Source organism: Ambystoma mexicanum, chromosome 1p (assembly GCF_040938575.1).
Source record: "Ambystoma mexicanum isolate Mex_15411 chromosome 1p, UKY_AmexF1_1, whole genome shotgun sequence".
Lineage (NCBI taxonomy): Eukaryota > Metazoa > Chordata > Amphibia > Caudata > Ambystomatidae > Ambystoma > Ambystoma mexicanum.
Window position 1 is genome coordinate 1,314,661,386 of NC_090921.1, and position 20,132 is coordinate 1,314,681,517.

Consider the following 20,132-nt stretch of genomic DNA (forward strand, 5'->3'; position numbering starts at 1 on the left):
TCACATTGAAAGGCGACTCTGCTTAAATGTCTGAACTGAAATCCTAGCGCGTCCACAAGCTGCAATGCCATTTCTTTCTCAGAGGTTCAATCTTGTACACTGTCACGGCTCGCTCCCTTCGCTCCCGTTCCCGCCACTTGGGGGCATGTTTTGGGGTTTATTCCCTACTGGACATTTCCTCCGAACCTTATGCTACAGTGTCCTGATGAATTGGGAGCGCTAAAACCTTATTTCCCAAATTACTTCCCTTGCGGATCCATTCCAGGTTTTTGGCAGCCAGCATGCTACTGCTACTTTAATCAAATGACTATGCTTCCCAGAATGCCTGGCTCACTGCTTCACCTCCTCCCTTGCAGGACAAGGCTGGGTGGAGGATAGGCAACACCTGTGGCTGCAGGTGCAGCAGGCGGCACGCCTGAGGGGTGTGCTCATTAAGCAGCTTTAAAAGCCTCAGTTTGCTTCAGTCCAGCGCTGGTCATTGTTGCTGTGTTCCTGTTGTGACTGGTCCCTTGTTCCTTGTTCCTAGCTTTTGTGCCTAGTACCTAGTTCTTGTTCCTTGTTCCTAGCTTTTGTGCCTAGTACCTAGTTCCTGTTCATTGTTCCTAGCGTTTGTGCCTAGTACCTAGTTCCGTTTCCATTCCTAGCGTTTGTGCCGAGTTCCTAGTTCCTGTTCCTTGTTCCTTGCTTTTGTGCCTAGTGCCCAGTTCCTGTTTCTTGTTCCTCTGCCCTGGATTTCGGATTCTTGTGCTTAATTGATTTCTGCTCTCTGGATTTCCCTTCCTGTCTTCCTCTGTCTGCAGGCAGCCTGTCTCTGTGCTTTACCCTTTGATGCTGCCCAATTTGCCTGTGTTTTCTGTTTCTTTGTTGCTGTCCTTTGCTACTGAAAAACCTGATGCTTTAGTCTTTCCCTTTATAGATTTAGCTTCCTGCCTCAAGGTTTCCTTTTGTGATATCATTTTCCCTGCTCCTGATCCTTACTTTCTATTGGGATCCATTCCATGTTTTCCATCTCACTTCTGCATTCATTTCCCATGGATTATTAGGTGTGGGTGTTATTGTAACTAGTCCCAGTGTAAATGCCCTTTTGTTTCCTCACTATTTTATATCACTATTTCTACTCGCCCCTTGACTAGGGTCTTATGTATTTAGTTTCCTCCACCCATTGCTGTTATAGCCTTCAGGGTTCCTGTTTGATCAACTGGGTTCGTGAGTTTACTGACATTCAAGTGGTCTTTCCGGTCCTCGTGAGTACAGTTTCTAAGTTCCTTATTCTGTATCATCCAGAGTGTCAGCTCACAGATCCTGTCCTTGCTTGCCCTCTACGTGGGTTTAGCGCTGTCAGTATCTGTAATAGCATAGTGGGTAAGGAGTTTGCCGACTTTCCTTTCAGTCATAAGGAGGTTCTAAGTGCTTACCCCACATTCCTTTTCATATATAGGTATTATTGTTTCTCCTGGGTTTTAGTATACACAAGTCTTAGGTTTTGTATGCATATATTTAGATTCAAAGCTGTACACTGTGAGATTCCGTGCACATTGCCTTCTTCCTTTCTTAACATACACCCATGGCCATACACCTGACTCCGATTGGCTGAAGTAAACTTCATTAGGTAGAGGCCAGTGTCCTTTGCGATGGAGCAACCATCACACATTTGCTTACATTCTTTCCTAATAGAAACTGATAACCAACCACTCAGCATCATGGGTAGTTAATCTGAAAAGCTCTTGAAACAACACGCTCTGTCCTTCTTGACAACCAAGATTTCTGTAAACCTGAGCTTCTACTGTTTGCAACGGGCTCCCATTTCACTACTGCACTGGCCTTTCATTCCACTTTTAAAGAAATAAAAATCCCTTTTACGCTTGCTGAAGTGGAGATGACACTCACCTATGGGTGCTTGGGTATGACAAAACTGCCTTCAACAAGTTACACTTTCCCAAGTTTACAATACGAGAACAAAAAAAAGGCAAGAAGGTAAAACGTTATTTCATCGACGGGTGCAATTCCGATTCTTTTTACCAACAAAACTCATCGAAATATATAGGATGGGGATGGAAAAATATATATAAGGGGTGGGGGTCGGGAATAGGTTAAAAAAACAATAGTGGAAAGGGGGTTAGCGGGCACCTCCCAAAATAAAAAATAAAAAATCAATTTTGATTTGTTTTTTCGGTAAAACAGACTTGTAAAAAAAAACTTTGAAAAAAATTGCACCCGTCGATGAAATGACATAGAACCCACACGAATATTATAACCTGGCAGTTCTCCCAAAATAACTAACTCGAGATGAGCTTAAAAAGCCTTCATCAACATGCAGTGACGTAGGGCTGCCCCAAAACCTGTTTCATAAGATTGCCTTGTATTTCAACTTCAAGATTAGCGCTCAGAATTGAACGCCATCCCTCCTAATCCTTCATCTTGAAAAGAAACCTCATGTTAAGACACTTGATTCATTCTAATCATAGACCAAGTAAATAGCAGGCTTCAGGGCAGGGCTGTCAAAAGGTGTGGTGAGGCCCGGGGCAAAATATTTGGTGAGGCCCCCTTATGATTTTTTGGATTCGGCCAGTGGCGGCACCGCTGAAAACAGGAGACTCGAGAAATACCCCCTTGAGTTTTTGTGTGAAGGAACCAAAATATGGTGCATTCCTACAACGGCGAATCAACTACAACAAAGTTAGGTTTCTCTACTGAAGAAAGGTTTATGTCAGACTAACCTTTTTATCATAGGCATAAATATGTATAGGGTGGCATGCCGACCTGTGGTGCAAGGAGCCAACATTAATGACGTTCCAGCCCCTGTATGCGCATTGCAACACACATCATACACAGAGACATGTACAGTGGAGACTGGTAAGGGAGCCCAAACCAAACAATGGGTGCTTGAGAGGGGTTCTCATTCCCGAGAAAATATCACTTTCTTTAAAATATTGGAAAGAAAGCCATAAAGCTTGCAATTTGCGAGGTATGGTAGCACATGGAAAAGCCAATAGTGGCAAGTCCCCAACCATGGCGAGGAACATTTTCCAATGCATTTCATGCCGCCTTTGCCCAAAACATATGCCAGTATAAAAACATGTTAATGCTGGCTGTTCCCATGCATGTCCATGCAGGCTGCACCCATATATGCCAGTATTACCATATAAGGACTCCCAGAAAGTATATCCAGGCTGGCTGCACACCATCAGTGTTATTAATAGCTAGGCTGGCCTACATTCAATGTGGTTCAGATTAGCCATGTAGTAACATTTAAGTTTGCTCTACCTTTGATGCATGGCCGAGTGCATCAGGGGTAAAGCAAAACAAGCATGTGCAATGGTAACAGTTTGGGCTTTCGTGCAGGCATGGGAAAGGTATTGCTGTATTGGAATTAACTGACCGTTGATGGCAGCAGGTGCAAAATGGTTCAAGAACCTTCCCATCTAATAGCAGTGTATGGAAAATGCCTAATACTTATGCACACGCCACAACTGTTTGCTTTGCCAATGCTTGTTTTTAACAGGACTTCAGTAAAGGACACGCATGGTACTTTTAAATAAAGTGGCTGAAGGCAGACCTGCTCAAGACATTTTTTTTACACCGGTGGTGTGTTTACAGTGCCCTTTAAGACATTGGGCCTCATTACGAGTTTGGCGGTAGCGGTGCCTGTAACACAGGCGCGGCTGCCGCCAAACCCGTGAAAATTCCAGCACCCGCCAATGGGTAATTACTGGGTCATTGCGGCTTTGCCGGACCCAGTAATTGCCCTTTCGCGGGTGCCGGAATCGGGTGATCCCCATTCCCATTTGAGCCCAATAGGGCTCAAATGGGAATGGGGATCCCTGTAGCACCGGCACCAATCATTACAGTGCCGGTGCTACGGGCATGCTGTGCTCGCGGGTGCCTTTCATTCCGCCAGGTAAAGGCACCCACAAGCACAACTCTGAGTTTGCCGGTCCGGATAGAATGGTACTGGTAGGCTTAACGGTACCCTTGTATCCGGACCGGCAAACTCGTAATGAAACTGAAGAAGACCCTTTTGAGAAAACACTGGCAGGCACTTCGAGTTTAAAGATTGACAGTAAGGCTTGATTAAAGCTAGTTCAAAGTGTTGCCATGAGGAGGTGTTTTTTTGGGCAGGGGGGGTCAGGGACTGGGTGGCAATTTCCATAGGTATTAGCAAGGCCATAGGCAGTCAATGGGGGCTAGAGGGAGGTATCCAGACAACACCTACAGGCTTTGTGCCAATTCCCCCTTTCTGTACTCTAATGCAATAGTTTTTACTTATAGGTGGCGCACCTAATAGCTAAAACTAAAAAGGATGTCATAGTCTATCACTTGGATGATTAATATTGGGGATGTATATGTCTGCATTCTTCAGACATGCCTGCCTTAGGTTAAGAAAAGCTGTGTATAAAAAGACACTGCCCTATAAGAAAAACACAAGTGTCAAAAGCACTTTGCAGTCTGAACTTAATTTCGTCAAAACAAAACTTGCTGCTGGTTGTATCGGATATTCACTTTTATTTTTTGTCAGAATAAACACAATCGGACTGGTCGGGCAGAAGGAGGATTTATGGTCAACAATCACTGTTCCCAAAGTTCCCAGCTGGAAATGCTGCAAACACCAGAATCTCGCATAACAACCTTGATGAGGGCTGATGAAGTTTCTGTGCTTCTGGCAGCAGCAGGAATACGCGCCCTCGTTCTGCACGAGTGAGGATATTGCAGAAACAGCCTCCGTTTAAAACCAGTGTGAGTGAGGGGAGGGGGGCCCACATCAGCACTTCAAGCGCCGCATTGAACAGAAGAAAAGTTCAGCACAGTCCATGCCACTGCTACTGCAGGAAGTGCGGAGGAAGGCTGAATTGGCAGAAGGCAGGCGAGAGGGAGAGCAACTGGAAGAAGGCAGGGGCTGGAGGAGAGGGCTGCGAGGCCCCTCTCAGGGGCGAGGCCTGGGGCAGTTTGCCCCTCCTGCACCCCCCTCGTGACAGCCCTGCTTTAGGGAACCAAACGCTCTGTGGGACCGGAGAAATGCTGCCATCTAAAATCTGTAAAAACCTATGTTTGAGATTTAGAATCTTCGGTGCTGTGTGAACACTCTTGTCAACTCCTCTCTATTCCTTGGTGGACTCCACATTCCACTGGAAAAAGGTCATCCCTCTCCATAAAAAAAGCAACAGTGGCAGAGAAAATCTCTGTAATAACCATCCTAATTCAAATTGTCTCCAGTGGACTGAACTGCAGGAGTGGTCAGTGTATCGAGATCCGAAGGGATTGTGGGGAAAGTGACAGCGTACTTGAGCTATTGAAAGTTAGAATTTAACCAGGAGAGGAAATGAGCCCATGCTGTTGGCTGTTCTAGATGCCCAAAGGCAGATACGGTTGATAAAAAATGGTGTTTGGCACTTGGTCCCTTAGAAAACCTCAGCAACCTTCCACACCACTCAACACAGAAGTACTGTTAGGAGACTTTAAGCAACAAGGATACTGGTTCCATCCCTCTACCCTTTGCCAGTCTTTCCAGTCAGCACCAGTCTGCTCCCAGGGCCGGTGGCTACTTAGTACAGGGCATTGGCTTACCACGCATTTTTCTCGTCCCCTTTGTTTCGTTCTTGAACTCAATCGTCTCCTTTCTCTTCTGCCAGTTGGATCTTCTCTTTCTTCGTCGCTTTCTGCTGCTGACTTTGCCTTCTATTTCAGTTCTAAAGTTGGCACTTTCCATGCTGCATGATCTCCTGGCACCTCTGCTTCCCTGGTTTCTCCTAACCTTTCATGTTTCCTAATTAGTTATCCTCTTCCTTGCTTGCTGACACAGCTGCATTTGTATCTCAACCAATAGCTGCACCTTCTGAGCCGTTTCCCTCTGCTCTTAGTCCTGATTTTTTTTCTTTTATAATCCCATATTTTTCTCTTTTATGTAATTCCTCTCTCTCTCTCCACTCGGGACATTCCCTCTTGTTTTAAACATGCAGCTATTATTCCCATCTTGGAAAAAACCTTCACTTGATCCTTCTCTCCATCAGGTCTCTCTTCTTCGTTACATGTCTATGATTCTTGAAAGTGTGGTCTTCTCTCAGGTCTCCATGTATTTTAATGTATATGTATGTTCAGTGCTTTGACGATAAGTGCAATATAACCAAAAATAAAACCCATATACCAATGGCTTTTGGCCATGCCCCGCCCGCATCAAGCAACCTGAAGTGGCCCCTAGATGGGCCTTCCGACTTTCTGTGCAAAAGAATAAAAATGGAGTGGGATGTGACTATGAGATAAAGTCAGAGACACTTGAAAGAAGTAGAACAACTCTGAGCCCATTGCCCAGCATTGTGTGGAAGGTGGAAAACCAGACTTGCTAATTCACCTTGAGAGGAGAGGCAAGGTGGGGGTTGAGGGGATACAAGAATCAGGGATATATGTCAATATGTGACAAACTCTTTCGGGACTGTCATAACTTGGCATCGGGATCAGCAGAGACGTTGGGTGGCCAGCATGGTAGGATGACACAGAGTTGTATTGATGGGGATTAATGCAGTTGGTGCCGTGAAGCTAGGTCTATTGGGAAATAAAACCAAAACTGGATTTACTTGGACTCTCAACGTGTCTACCTATCTGGAGTATTTCCATTTCAGGGTGGGCCCTGTCAAGCAGGCTTCTGATGCTCACCTATTCTATCATGGCTGAATATTAGGCACACGTTCTTCCCATCACTGGCCGACTCTTACTGTAACCTGTTTGTCAGGCCTTGAACTCTTCCCAGGCACATGCCTCAAATGTCTTTTGGGATTCGCATCCACTTGCATGATGCCCTATGTGTGCTATCTGGAGCCAGTAGGGTGTTTCTAGTAGGACCGGTCCTTTTTTTACAGGCAAAAAGAGGAAGAAGAGGGACCAGGAGCATCCAGATCAGGGTGGCCATTGTTAGGGAGAATTCTCATACATGTGCTAATTCCCTCAACCTTAGAGACCCCCAACAACTTGTTGGATTTTGAGGATTTGATTTATTTATTTTCCTGGAGAGAGTGTGAGCCTTTTTTCCCACTCTCTCATGTATTTTGATGTGTGTTTTACTCTTGTGTTCTTTGATAGGCATCATCTTTTCGTGTGTGTTACACAGCACCCTCAGTGCAGTGACACAGGAAAGCCTTTCTAGGCTGTCCCAAGGTTTAAATACATTCTCTGGGATAAACTACTGTTTCCCAGAGAATGTAAAGTTAAATTGACTTTACTAGTCTTTTTAAATTCCTAGACCCAGCACACACTATCTTAGTATCTTAGAATAGAGTGCTGGGGGGTGGGGGGTTACCTAGTATCCCCTATGTCTAGAAACTCATGTAGCAGTCAAATGCTACCCTTGCCTATCGAAAGGGCTGATGGCAGTGGTTTTACAACGAACTACCATGATTTTTCCAGACTGCGAACACCGGTAGCTAAAAATCACGGGAGCCATGTGTTTCAAGATGGCGTCTGAGCCCTCTTTGTTTAAACAGGTCCCGGTCTTCTTTTTTCGCCATTTCTTTTTGGAAAGGTCCTTCTAGAGTTTGTCTCTGCACGCCAAACTAGGTCTGGTCCCTTTGTTCCTACGCCTTTGGTGGGCTTCAGGAATGAAGACCGCCTCTGGCGCCCGAGTGTCTGGGGTGGGCAGGAAGTAAGGGAGGTGCCTGAAACTCCCTGTGCTTAGTCTCCTAGGAGACCCAAATGCACTCTGGCATGATTTGCTGGCTGACTGTCCGGCAAGGACAGCCACCCTGCTGGGTGAGTGGCAGCTAGGCTGGAACGAATGGGAGAAAAATGCTTAAAAGGCGTGTCTCTTGGACTGAAAGGCAGAGTCGACCACTGGAATGAAAAAACAGAAGACGAGCTGGAAGAGGACAGCTGCTGCAACTACTGGACCGTTGGTTTGCCTGGTAGAGCCCTGCTGCAGGTCTGAATCGCCAAGTTCACATCGACAGAGAAGCCCCTTCAAGAACGACTTCTTCCTTTTTGTTGGTGGGACCAATCAACTCGTAAGCCATCTGGATACCATTCTCGGAGCTGGTTAGGATTAACCAGGGAGAAGGACACCAGCTTGTGTGCTTAAAGAACAGCAACCGGAATCGAAGATTTGCCAATTTACCAGCTTTGTGATCCATCCCCGTTCAGTGCAGGAGTCCCCCGACGTCCTCCCTCTTGTCCCCACGGCTGAGGCTCAGGAACAGCGAGATCTGCAGGAACTGCCAGGAACAGAAGTCTTCAGCTACATCTTTTTCTTCAATATAAGGTACTGTGAAAACCCGACCAAGAGAACTTACCTCTCAATGCAAATGTTTGTGGAACTTTGGCAACTTTCAGGCCTAGTCACCTTGTGACCCAACATATGAACCTTTCTACCGTGAACTACTTCTAAGAACCGTGGCAAAGACTTTTCTGTTTTAAATACCAGACTTTGGCCTATCTATTGCTTTGAATCAACTCCTCTGGTGAACTCAAACTATTTGCACTGTTTTAAAGTAACTGTAATATTCATTTTTATCAACGTATGCCTTTTTGCTCCTACTTCAATGCTATTTTGCTGTGACTTCAAGGGAGCTCAACTGCTTAGTAATCAGTATTGTAGTATAATGTTTGTGTGATATTGGTTGCCTTCTTTAGTGAATGCTTTCTAAATGATTGTGTAACAAATTAATAATTGTTTTACCAAGAAATCTTGAGTATAAGTGTCTATATGAATACTTGGCAATTGTAGACCTATGTGTAACACCCTTACCAGCTCACATTCCCTCTTGAGATAAGCCTGCATGCTCAGCTAGCAAGAGCCGGTTTTAGGGTGCTATTAGCCCCCACCACGCCAGCTCGGGGGAGTCTTTCAAGGGCTCCCCCGAGCTGGTGTCATAGCAGAAGGCATGGCATGCGCCTCATTGTCATTGAATGAACCTGCGGCGGCGGGCTCATTCAATGACAATGGGGTCTTAATGCGCCCTATTTAACCGCCTCGCCGGAGCGAGGAGCTTAAAAAAAAAAGAAAAAAAAAAAAGTGGCTCATCCTGGCCCCACCCCTTCCATCCCCTTCCACCCTGACCCCTGTTAACAAGGGGCACGCGGTGGGTGAGGGGGGATACCAATTCACCCAGGGCACTGCTGCCCTTAAGGCCAGCCCTGCAGCTCGCTACCAAAAACTGTGTGGTACAGACTTATACCAAAGGTTGGTTTTTGCTTAAACCTGTAGTCCTAGTTGTGTGCAGTGGTCCCAGAGGGTAGTGCATACAAACTTTGCCTAACAGGCATGGGAACCCACAGGGATTATGGGAAACCAACATCTTTGGTTTGGTCTACTGACCCTTAGTTGAAAACATGAAAAGTGTAATTTATAAATATGTAGCCCGGATGCTGCCCAGACAGCTGAGGATCACCCAGCAAGTGGCAGGAACCCGGAATCAGGCCTTCGCTTGTGCACGGTCTGCATGGCAAGATGGCAGCACTGTGACGAGGCACTGTACCTGTGTTCTTATAGGTAGCGGTGTATACATATGTTGGAGGAGAATGTTATGAACATTAAGACAAGAAACATGAACCGAGAGCCTGACAGCACCTCGGGTGAGTCATCACATGATATGATATGATAGGTTATTTATAACGTGCTTAATTTCTAAGTGCAGACCCGGGGATCGAACCTGTGTTGCTCTGTATCGTCTTGCTTCCAAGTCGAGCACGTTGCCCCTGAGCTATCCTCCTGAGACTCCCGGTCGACTTATGCCATTGCAGACCCATGTGGCTGGTGGGAAGTCAACCGTAATGGCCGACATGAGGGCGATTCCAGGTCAACCATCCTCTCTCAGGCACTGACTTGTCAGTAAACGGCAACATTTTCAATATAGAGCACTCCACCAGTCCATGATGGCAAGGCTGGCAGCAGCCCTGCTACTGGATGCTCTAGTGAGGGCACTAACCATGACTGTTCCGATCACCATATTTATTCGTTTTGACAATAACATGGCTACTGATTTATGGAGGGTTTTGGGTCTCCTTTCAGGTCGCTACTTGGAAACCCCTCTGATTTGGGCAAGTTGCCAAACATTAAAGTCGATACCGTCTTTAAATCCTACTACATGGGCATTTCTTATTCAATACAGGCTTAACAATTGTTTTAAAATGTGGGCAGTAGCTAGATTTTCAAGTCTCCCTTCTTGATCTCCCTTAATCTTTCCCACCCATTCCCTGTTCTCTACCTAGGAACATTTTCGATCTCATGGGACGGCGTCAAGGCCTTTAATCTTTTTCAGTTGAAATGGATGCATGGCTTAGGAGGGCCCCGAACAGGTGCGCTCGGTTGGAAGTCTTACTACACAGCAACATGTTAGTTGTTTAATTCAAAACATTTAATATGAAAGACTTGAAATGTACGCTTTGGTGAGCACCACTTCAAGGCTGCCTTCGCTGGCGTACAGCATCCAGCAGCGTGTCTAGCTCCTTGTTCACGTTTACTCCCTTTTGTCCAAATTAGCACTTTCATTACGAAGGGCAATTACTAGCTATTCACTGGGTGTGCAACTTTCCAGCTTCTTTTGGAAGAATAATTCTTAAAAATCATAATGAAATGGGCCCTCCCCCTCACAAATGAGTCTAATGCAGCACTGTCTGCTTGAAAACTGTACTCGTAAAAGCAATGGGCACTATACCATGAAAAGTCGGGCATGTGGGTGTGACTGCGCCATCGCAGAGGGCGTAGAGAAGTACCAGAGTTGCAAAATGGCGGCGACTTACTGTAAAAATCCACTCCAGGCTTGTGCTGATCGTCCAAGGCTTCTCTCTTGCCAGAGGGACCTCCTTTGTCTGTGAGGGTCCGGTGGGCATCTGTGGGTAAAGATATAGAGGCACAAAGGCATATCAGTTGAGGGGTGTCTGGGGAGCAGGTTTGATAGAGAATAGGGTATGCATTCTGATGCAGGGACAAAGGGAAGAGGGACAGAAGAAGCCAGAGAAAGAGCGAAGTCCGGTAGGGACGAGAGAAGGAAGGAAGTACCAGCAAGAAGAAGGGGCAGCGTAAACATCCTTAGAGGCGAGGGGTGGAGTGACAGCAAGAAAGATGCGAACATTCCAGTGCAAGAATGAGACCCTGGGCATACAGGAGAATGACAGAACCTTGGTTAACTTGAGAAGAACCCGCACAATAGGGCAGGGGGTGGGGAGCAAGGACGCTAGAGTGGAGTGGAACAGAGACTGAGACAGGGTAGGGCCTGTGCGAGCAAGGCCTACCCAAAGACTGTAAGTGCCCACTCAGCAGCGCTGTGTTAATGTCACTGTGGTGCGCCCAACTACATTAGCTTCAGGCCCCGCTTGTTGGACAATGCTGGCTATACCTCTGAGAAGGAAGAGCGTGAGGTAGAAAGGGAAGGAGGGACGAAGGGGGATCAGGAGGGAGGGACAAAGAGAAAAAAGGAAGGAATAAGAAAGAGAGAAACGAGGAGGGAGAAAGAAAGAAACAAGAAAGGGGTAAGAGAAACAAAGTGAAAAGCAGGAAACAAAGGGATGGGGAACGAAAGAAAGAAAGAAAGAAAGAAAGAAAGAAAGAAAGAAAGAAAGAAAGAAAGAAAGAAAGAAAGAAAGAAAGAAAGGAAGGAAGGAAGGAAGGAAGGAAGGAAGGAAGGAAGGAAGGAAGAAAGAAAGAAAGAAAGAAAGAAAGAAAGAAAGAAAAAAGAGAAGGAAGGAAGGAAGAAAGAAAGAAAGAAAGAAAGAAAGAAAGAAAGAAAGAAAGAAAGAAAGAAAGAAAGAAAGAGAGGAAGGAAGGAAGGAAGGCATGAAGAAAGAAAGAAAGAAAGAAAGAAAGGAAAAGAAAGAGGAAGAAAGACAGAACGAAAGAAAGAGGAAGAAAGAAAGAAAGAAAGAAAGAAAGAAAGAAAGAAAGAAAGAAAGAAAGAAAGAAAGAAAGAAAGAAAGAAAGAAGGAAAGAAAGAAGCAAGCAGTGGCTACATGGATAAATGAAGGAGGAATGTGTGGAGCAGGCTAGTGCGCATGAGAAGGACTCCAGTCCATGAGAGATCATTAAGACATGTGACACAGAATGGAGCTCCCAGCGTTCGGAAACAAGACAGAACCAACAAACCTATAAAAATGTATACTAAATATAAGCCCGCCTGAATCTCATACTCGTGTTTCTTAGAACACATAAATGTTCAGCACTGTGCCCTGAAACAGGAAGGAACTAAAACCTGCGGGCTAATATTAACAAGCTATCTCGGGACCACAAGAGCAGGGGGGCGGGCCTCCAGCAGAGACGCGGTACAGGGGGTTGTCCAGCTGGGCTTTGCGCTTCCCATCCGCGGGCAAGGCGGGGGGGGGGGGGGCTTCTGAGACGCTCGCCTAGAAGGAGGCATGACCATATTGGCATTCACTGGACGTTCGGATCTGAAAACACAAAAGGAACGTCTTGCAACTTTTCAAGTCGTTAGGCCAAGTTCGTGCTGAGAATTCCCAGAGTAATGATGTGCGTCAGTGCCTGATGAACACTCCTTCTGGCTTGCCACAATACGTGTAGAGCCCGGTTCTTTATGGAAAAGCTAGCGTGGGGGTGAATCTGTTGACCTGACGTCACACGTTGCAAAAAACGACTAGGCGAAATCTAAACTTCTTGGCTGGGCAGTGGTCAGATTGCCTGTGAGATGGCTCTATAACTTGCTGTCATTCATGGCGTCTAGTAAGGCACATTTGGGGGCTTCGAGGAGGATTTCGATAACAAACGAGACAGTAGCATGGAAGAAAAATAAACAGGCCCCTGACTCTGAAAGGCTGGCAGATCCAAGACTTTTCAAGGAAAGTACAGTTGACACTCTCTCCCATTATCCCCAGCAAGCAATTATGCTTCTGAAAATACCTATGTGGAGTTTGAGTGTCAGCAGGTCATTAAAGGGGATGGGGGAATTGTAACACCCCATTTGAATCTGTACAAGTATTGCTACTCTCCTTCCGATCGACATAAAGGGCTAAGATCTGGCAATGGTGGTGGAAAAAATGAGTTGCCACTGAAATGCGGACTCATTTCATTGGCTGGTGCCTGTGGTATGAATGGAAGACTTTTGGGTAGCTAGCTAAATCCTTACTGTGCTTACGGTCCCTGTGAAAGCCCATCCCTGGTTGCCGAGAACTGCCTCTCCTAATGTTGAAACCTAGAAGAACAGGAGGAGAGCAAGACCCAGCTCAAGCCATGACATTTCAACAGATCAAACTCTGACCCACAGAGCCCACACCCAGCATCACTTGAAAATGCTTTCTACACATGGGAATTTAGACTCCATTTTATTGACATTCTTTTCACTGACATGGGCATCTCCAACCCCAGCAATACATGCATACACTGTGTTCAACTCCTAAGCATTCTTGAGTTTATCTGCATTTAATCCATACTTTCTGGTGGTGTTTGCTGTACAAGCAGTCACAATAGCGAGCTTGTAATTGGTGGCAGGAGTGGGATGCATCATCAGATTCTGTAAGGACAGCAGCATGTCTGCTGTCAGAACAGCCAAGCTCATCTGAGCAGAAAGCAGAGTAATGACGGGAAGTGACAAGCCACCAACCTGCAGTATTAGGATTCTAATGTCGCTTCAGCAACTAAACATCTGTGAGTCTTTAGAAACATGCTTAAACCTACCTCGTCAGTGAATCTTTCATCCCCACAACCTGCTAAAGACTCACACTTGGTGGTTATGCCTATCTACCAATACACCCAAGCAATGTACTTGCTGTGCTTGCATAACATGCCCAAACCATGATGCTGAACCTTTGGATTACCACTATAACTGCTGACAAGTGTTCTTTTGTATTCTGCACTTGTATCCTCTGGTGTCATAACATTAGGCAACACCACCAGTAGTCAAGAGCACTATATAAAAGTAAAACCAAATACATTGAAAAAATAATATGAGTTGAAGAGTTTCTTCAGGTCAATGTTAACAAATGCATTAGTAATGGCCTTAGGTAACCATCTTATGTGTCAAAGCACAGCTATTGCTCAATTGAGAACTTTGAAAGTTCCAAATGCAGGACTGGAATTCTCAACCCTCTTTGACAGTGGGGTCCACCCTTTTATTTTCATTTATGGCCGTATTCTACCTCTCTTTGGGTAGAAATCCCACTACCGCTTCTCGTAGCTGTTTAGACATTACCTGATGGGTCCTGCCTGTAATAAACAGTGTGCATGGGTGAATCCGATGCAAAACCGGAGTTTGCCACACCTTATACCATCCATCCTAGAAGATCTCCTGCAGAGGCCATTGGACAGAGCAGAGAGTAAGAGCAACTGCGAAATAGAGGAACCGCGGTACTTACGTGGCCCAAGCAGGTATCCAGCACTATTTAACGTCCATCCTCTTTTGTCTTTGGGCTGGAGAAGCAAACAAGGATGAAAAGAGGAAGGTTAGTGAAAACAAAGGAGAAGTATCATGAAATATTATAATCTCTTCAGTTCATGTGAGTTGAATGTGTACGTCATTTCTCATTACAATAACTGTGGCATCTTTATTGATGTGACTGTCAAAGTGCCCAAACCTATTCCAGAATCTGTTCACTGTAGAACCCTTTAAAGCAGAGGTATTCAAACCGTGTAGCAGCCACATTCTCGGGGGCAGGGGTGAGATGCCAGCCTGAAATGTGTGTAAAAAATTGAGGGAAAGAAAAAAAGGGGGCCGGGGGAGCCCTGTTCTGATGCGGCTCATCAGCAATGTGTGAGGGGGCAAGTGAGCATTGACCCAGTGGCCCCTTCACCCATTATGGTGGAGCTGAGGAGCCAGACCAGTGAAACACTAAGCGCTCCTTCAGCTGCTTTTTCCAACTGAGGGAGTGCTCCGGGTGGGCTGAACTGTCAAAGGGAAACACTGTTTCTCTTTCACAGTTTTTTTTCCAGCCGCACATGCTCAATGAGCCATGCAAGGCTGGTGGTGCTTTGCTTCGCCAGCCTTGCATAGCTCATTGAATAGGTTGGCTGGGGAACTACATGTCTGTATGTGCAAGGGGGAGCTCCTGCATCTTCTCGCATATACAGACAGAGCAGGCTGGAATAGGGCGTTTGAGCACCCACACTCAGGTCCCTGCACACATGTGCAGGAACCAGGAAGCTCCTGCTTCCAGATTCCTGTTCATGATGCAGGAGCTGGAGTGGTGTGGAGGAGACTTCAGGACCAGGGCAGAAGTTAGGTTTATGTTAATTTATTTTTATTTATTTATGTGTATGCATGTATGCATGCATGTATTCTTGTGTTATGAGTGAATGTATGATATTGGTGGCTCGTGTGACTGATAGAGTGCCTGTTGTGTGAATGTGTGTGATTGCGTTGGTCCTTGGAGCTGATTTTGGTGAGTGTGGGGGGCATTGGGAGGGGTGGGCGGGAGAGTTGTATAACAAAGGCATTTTAAAAATACCTTTGTTGCATACTCCCCCTACCCCCTTGCCATAATCAGCTCTCCTTCTGAGGCATCATGGAGCCCAGGGGACAGGGATGGAATTGTTTTACTGGACATCTATCATAGATGTCCAGTAGAAAATACCATGCTTTCCCCCTTGGCCTCCCAGCACCTTGCATACACACACAATCACCTTGATTGTGTGTGTGTGTGTGTTAGGCATTGTGAGACCCAGGGGACAGGGATGATATCGTTTTACTGGACATCTACCACAGATGTCCATTAAAAAATACCATGACTGCCCCCTGGTCAGCCCTTTGCCAATTGCAAACTGTTTGGCTTTTTACCCAATGTTTTTTAAAAGTATGCTATAAAATGAAATATTTTAACTCATTATTTTAACATAATTCCCAGAGGGAGAACCCCTCTGAAGCCCACTTGATTGAATCGCGCTCTCTCGATATGTTCGGTTGTCGTGGAATATCTTAGAGAAATATTTATGCCCATTCACTTAAAAAATTCATCAGCTGCTGCTGACCCTGGGGCTGTGCTATGAGGGGGGTGGGGTGAGCCCACGGACTGTGGTGGGAGCAGAATGGTGGAGCCATGGCATAGTAGCAGGAGCAAGGTGGGAGGGCCCATGGACATTGGTGGGAGTAGGGTGGGGAGAGCCCAGGGCTTTTGATGGGGTGGGAGAGCCCAGGGACTGGGCTAGGAGTGGGATGAGGGAGCCCAGAGACTGTGATTGAGAGCAGGTGTGGGAGCCCAGGCACTATACTGGGAGTAGGGTGCAGTGACGGCGCACAATAGTTCACAGCCATTTGGATTTAGTGTCCATTTGGCATTTTTGGTGGGCAAGTTATCGACCTCAGTACTTTGAAGGGCAGGGGGAAAACGACAGCATGTTCACCTGTGTCTCATTTGATTTGGGCAGAAGCTTGCATCCCCATGCATTTCCACCTGCCCTGTACACCTGAATAGCAGGCAGAACCCACAGGGATTCATTGTAATGATGACCACTATACTGAGGCAAAAAAGCCTTGACGCCAAGGAAACTCCTTCAATTTTCATTCCATTTAGCACCCCAATCAGCAAAATCTGTCCAAGTGGACCACGTACGCAGTCGCAGAGATGGTCCACTTCAGCGAATTCAGTGGCTTACATTAAATGTGTCTATTGGTGCGGAAGATGAATAACATCAAAGAGCTTGCTTTAACTATCAGGTAATATTAACTTATTTTATCATGTCCAAATGTATTGCCACACTAAGCTTAAGTCACACATCTTGGAAAAGAAGAGCTGGGACTCTCCTCACCATCAGGGTGAAGCCAAAGCATTCCGTAACCAAACCGCAGAGAACAAGCGAGACACACAGCAGGGCTTTTGTGTTCTTCATCTGAAAGAGAGGGAGAACATTTGTTTAGCATTGTCATGTCTTCTTACATTGATCGCACAATCACACACTCACACACATTTCATCACAAACACATGGTTTAGGCAAAAGGAACAGGGAAGAAGGGGGTATAGATCTTGTATGTAAAAGCATCCACATGTCAACGGTAGGTGAACAAAGAAGTGTGTTTTGAAAAGCAGAGGACAGTAGGAAAGACAACAAAGAAAGCAAAACAGGAGAACAAATAACAGTTCCAAACAGCTAGGAGAAAACTTATTTTCAAAGAGATGTTTGGTGAAAATCAACATGGTTTGGATTGTGGGGCTGACGGAGGGAGAGGGAGACACATAGAATAAGTCCAAAGAAAATCCAAACTGCTGAACCAGTACTTTTCTTCCCTAGTCCCGAAAGAAAGTGATGAGGGTCCCCAATGCACTGCACTGGGGAGGTGGACACAAACCTTTTTTAGGGAATCTTCTAGCAAGAGCTTGCAAACCTTGACTTGAATAAGTCAAGGGGATTAGATGGGATACATCCTATACCATTTACGAAACTTTAGAAGCAGTGGATGCATCTATTCCTGCCTGTAGATGTGGACGGATCTGTATGATTGAAGAAAGGTGGATGGAGCCCAACTGCATTTAGTTAAGAAGCTAGCATCTATTGGACAGTCCTCCTGAAGCCAGTGGCGGTGAAAGAGCTTCGAATAGGAATGTGTGACGTGAGAAACACCCACAGACCTCCCGTTCCCGTTCCAATGTGAATGAATGCTGTATAAGTACCATACAATGTTTGTTTCATTTCTCTCTTTATTATTTATCATTATGTTAAAAAAGACACATTTTAATTCAATGCATGACGACATGACTTTAAGTGGCCTATTACCAGTGTGTACATCTCCTGTATCTGCACGGTGTTCCCTGCAATAAGAGGGTCAATGCCACATTTACCAACTTAGAATGCAATGTAATCTGATAACAAAATGGATGTTGTCTTCTTGAGTTCTTCAAGAGAACCACCAAATATGTAGCTCATTTAAGATTTCTGAAATCCATGCAAAGCCTGTCGCAGCCTTCCAGTTTAGGAACCATCACTATGTCGATCACTCAGGGGGTCTCAGAATACTGGATCTTATAATCCATTTCATGAGACCCTATTCTATTTTAACAGCCACTTTGTGCATTCTAGCATTGTAGAATTGAGAAGATTGGAAAGGGTGGACATCCTCAGAATCCACATCAGGGGCACAGTCCAGCACTTTCAACGATTTGCAACAGAAGAATACTTGAAAACCCTTCAAGCCTATCCACAGGTCCTTTTCTGAACTGTACAGCTCTGCGCTCTGTGACATGTGTCTAAGGAATGTGGACTCTCTTTAACCTACAAGGAGATTGCGACTAGCATTGATGGTACCCTGACCAACAATGACTCCTCTTCTGCAGTGCTCGATGTTGCTACAAAGATGTCACCCTTAAAGCAGGGTTTTCTGAAGCTCACACAATTTGACTGTTATGTTACTGAGTTTTGGGTGTTGTAATCCCACACATACAAAAAAACTATCAGGGAATATGATTCAGAATAGCAAATTGACCTTAAGTGTTAGTTAAGGTAAACGTTTTAACACACAGCAACACTTTCAGGAAAAAATCTTTCTTCGAGACTTGTTTCTTTTTACAATGAATGTGTAAACTATCGGATTCCCTAAACAGTAGAACACCCTTTCCCTGTGTGCGGTGTGCCTGTCCCTAGGTGGACCCAGGTGGTGGACCACCTATCTAATAGGGAAAAAAAAAGGAGAGCTGTCCCTATATCTACAAGGTGTGCTCCTTAAGTATGTTTCTTTGTGGACAAACAGATTATGGTAAAAATGGCTAAACCGTATCTATTTTCATTCTGCAAACATTTAATGGAGGAATTATTTTCTCAGGGTATATAAGTCCCGTACTTCGTTAATTGACCTTCCAAGAAGTGTGTCAATGGTATTTATATAGATCTAATGAAATATTTGTTGGTTAGCCCAAAATCATCTAAAATTGAATCTAAAAACAATTAGTCAGGGTATGGGGGAGCTCTTGATTGGCCAAAAGAGTATCTTTACTTTTTCTTTTTTTTCTTGGGGGCCAGATTGGCACCCTATTTTGGATAGTTGTTTCAGTTTATTTTCAGCAATCAATCGTGAGTTTCCCAATAGCCACATTGTAGTTATTGTTAGGATCAAAGACAATTGATAAAAGGAGAAAAAACTGTTCTCCACTTCCGTGGGTTGGTTCTATTGCATATCCTGATTCTTCTTCAGGGGTATCGTCCATCCAGTTGGTCAACCGGTTTCAATGACTTTCTCTCGTTCGTCATCTTCGTCAGGACCGTTAATTTGCAACGTCTGGTTGGATCGTCTTCTCCATATGATATGGCGGTGATTACCACACCCACCTTAAACCCAGCCGTCCAGGATGTTGGTCTGGGTGTTGTTGACTGATGAGACTGATGAGATGACAGAGACTGGTGTGGTCTCTGTTTTTTGAGAGATCCCAGATATGTTGATCAGTGGCCAGATCCCTGTAAGTATGGGAAGTCCGCACTCCAAGGCGCTGCGTAATCAGTCATGCTTGCGTACCGGCTACAAACTGGTACGCAAGCGCGACTGACTGCACTACCCTGTGCAACTGATTTACCTTGTGCTATACCCCGCATGTGCCAACACAGATATCCTGCCACACCTTCCAGGTGCTGTCATGAGCACTGCAGTCATATCAGAATGTGCCTGGTTTTTGGATGCCTCCAGATGTGCTTAAGCTCAGAGAAATAAGTGTCTGTGCTGGTCTCAGATCTTGAATGAAGTCCAACATGAATTACAAGATGGACCTGATCAGGCCGAGCACCGTCTGAGCCTTTGCATGAGCATTTGTGGAAATGGGGGGAGCACCATGCTTTCTTTAGTGGCCAAGCATAAACGAGGGAGAAACTATTCCCATGGTCATTGGATAGGAATCCTGCGTGGCTGGCAAGTGCAGGAGATCTAAAAGATGCTGTAGAACCACTCGGGGTGAGGGGGGGACGTCAATATGAATTATCTTTTTGAAGAGTTTGAAGGACAAGGAATGAAACAATACCTGGAATATGGGAATTTCTTCCTCAGTTTCTGGAAAATAGCTACCCCGTGCTTGTCCTTCGATTTGCTTGTCCCCTAAGGTAGCACCACGTAGCAGCCCATACTTAATGCCACCCTTAAACTAGGTTGAAAGTATGCAATGTAAAAGACTTGTAAAGCCTTTCCTCAGTGTATTCTGAGTCCAGTCTGGCTTGCTATGGACTGGTGGGGCATGCCTCCCTTTAATAAAATGGTGCCTTGTATGGCTAGTCTGAAAGGGCCTCCCACACACTGGCCGTTGGC

At 45.4% G+C, this 20,132-nt stretch overlaps 1 protein-coding gene across 2 annotated transcripts in view; it reads right to left on the bottom strand.

Moving 5' to 3' along the window:
- LOC138453502 (galanin peptides-like) overlaps nucleotides 1-20,132 on the bottom strand; it is a 74,031-nt gene that overhangs the window by 16,428 nt on the left and 37,471 nt on the right. Inside the window, exons 2-5 of one of the 2 annotated variants that reach the window (XM_069606413.1) lie at nucleotides 16,664-16,744; nucleotides 14,278-14,332; nucleotides 13,053-13,118; nucleotides 10,720-10,809 (exon numbers count right to left, since the gene is read on the bottom strand). In XM_069606413.1, the coding sequence (XP_069462514.1) occupies nucleotides 10,720-10,809; nucleotides 13,053-13,118; nucleotides 14,278-14,332; nucleotides 16,664-16,744 (292 nt within the window). The remainder of the gene's footprint in view (nucleotides 1-10,719; nucleotides 10,810-13,052; nucleotides 13,119-14,277; nucleotides 14,333-16,663; nucleotides 16,745-20,132) is intronic. The other variant, XM_069606421.1, reaches the window with a different exon arrangement.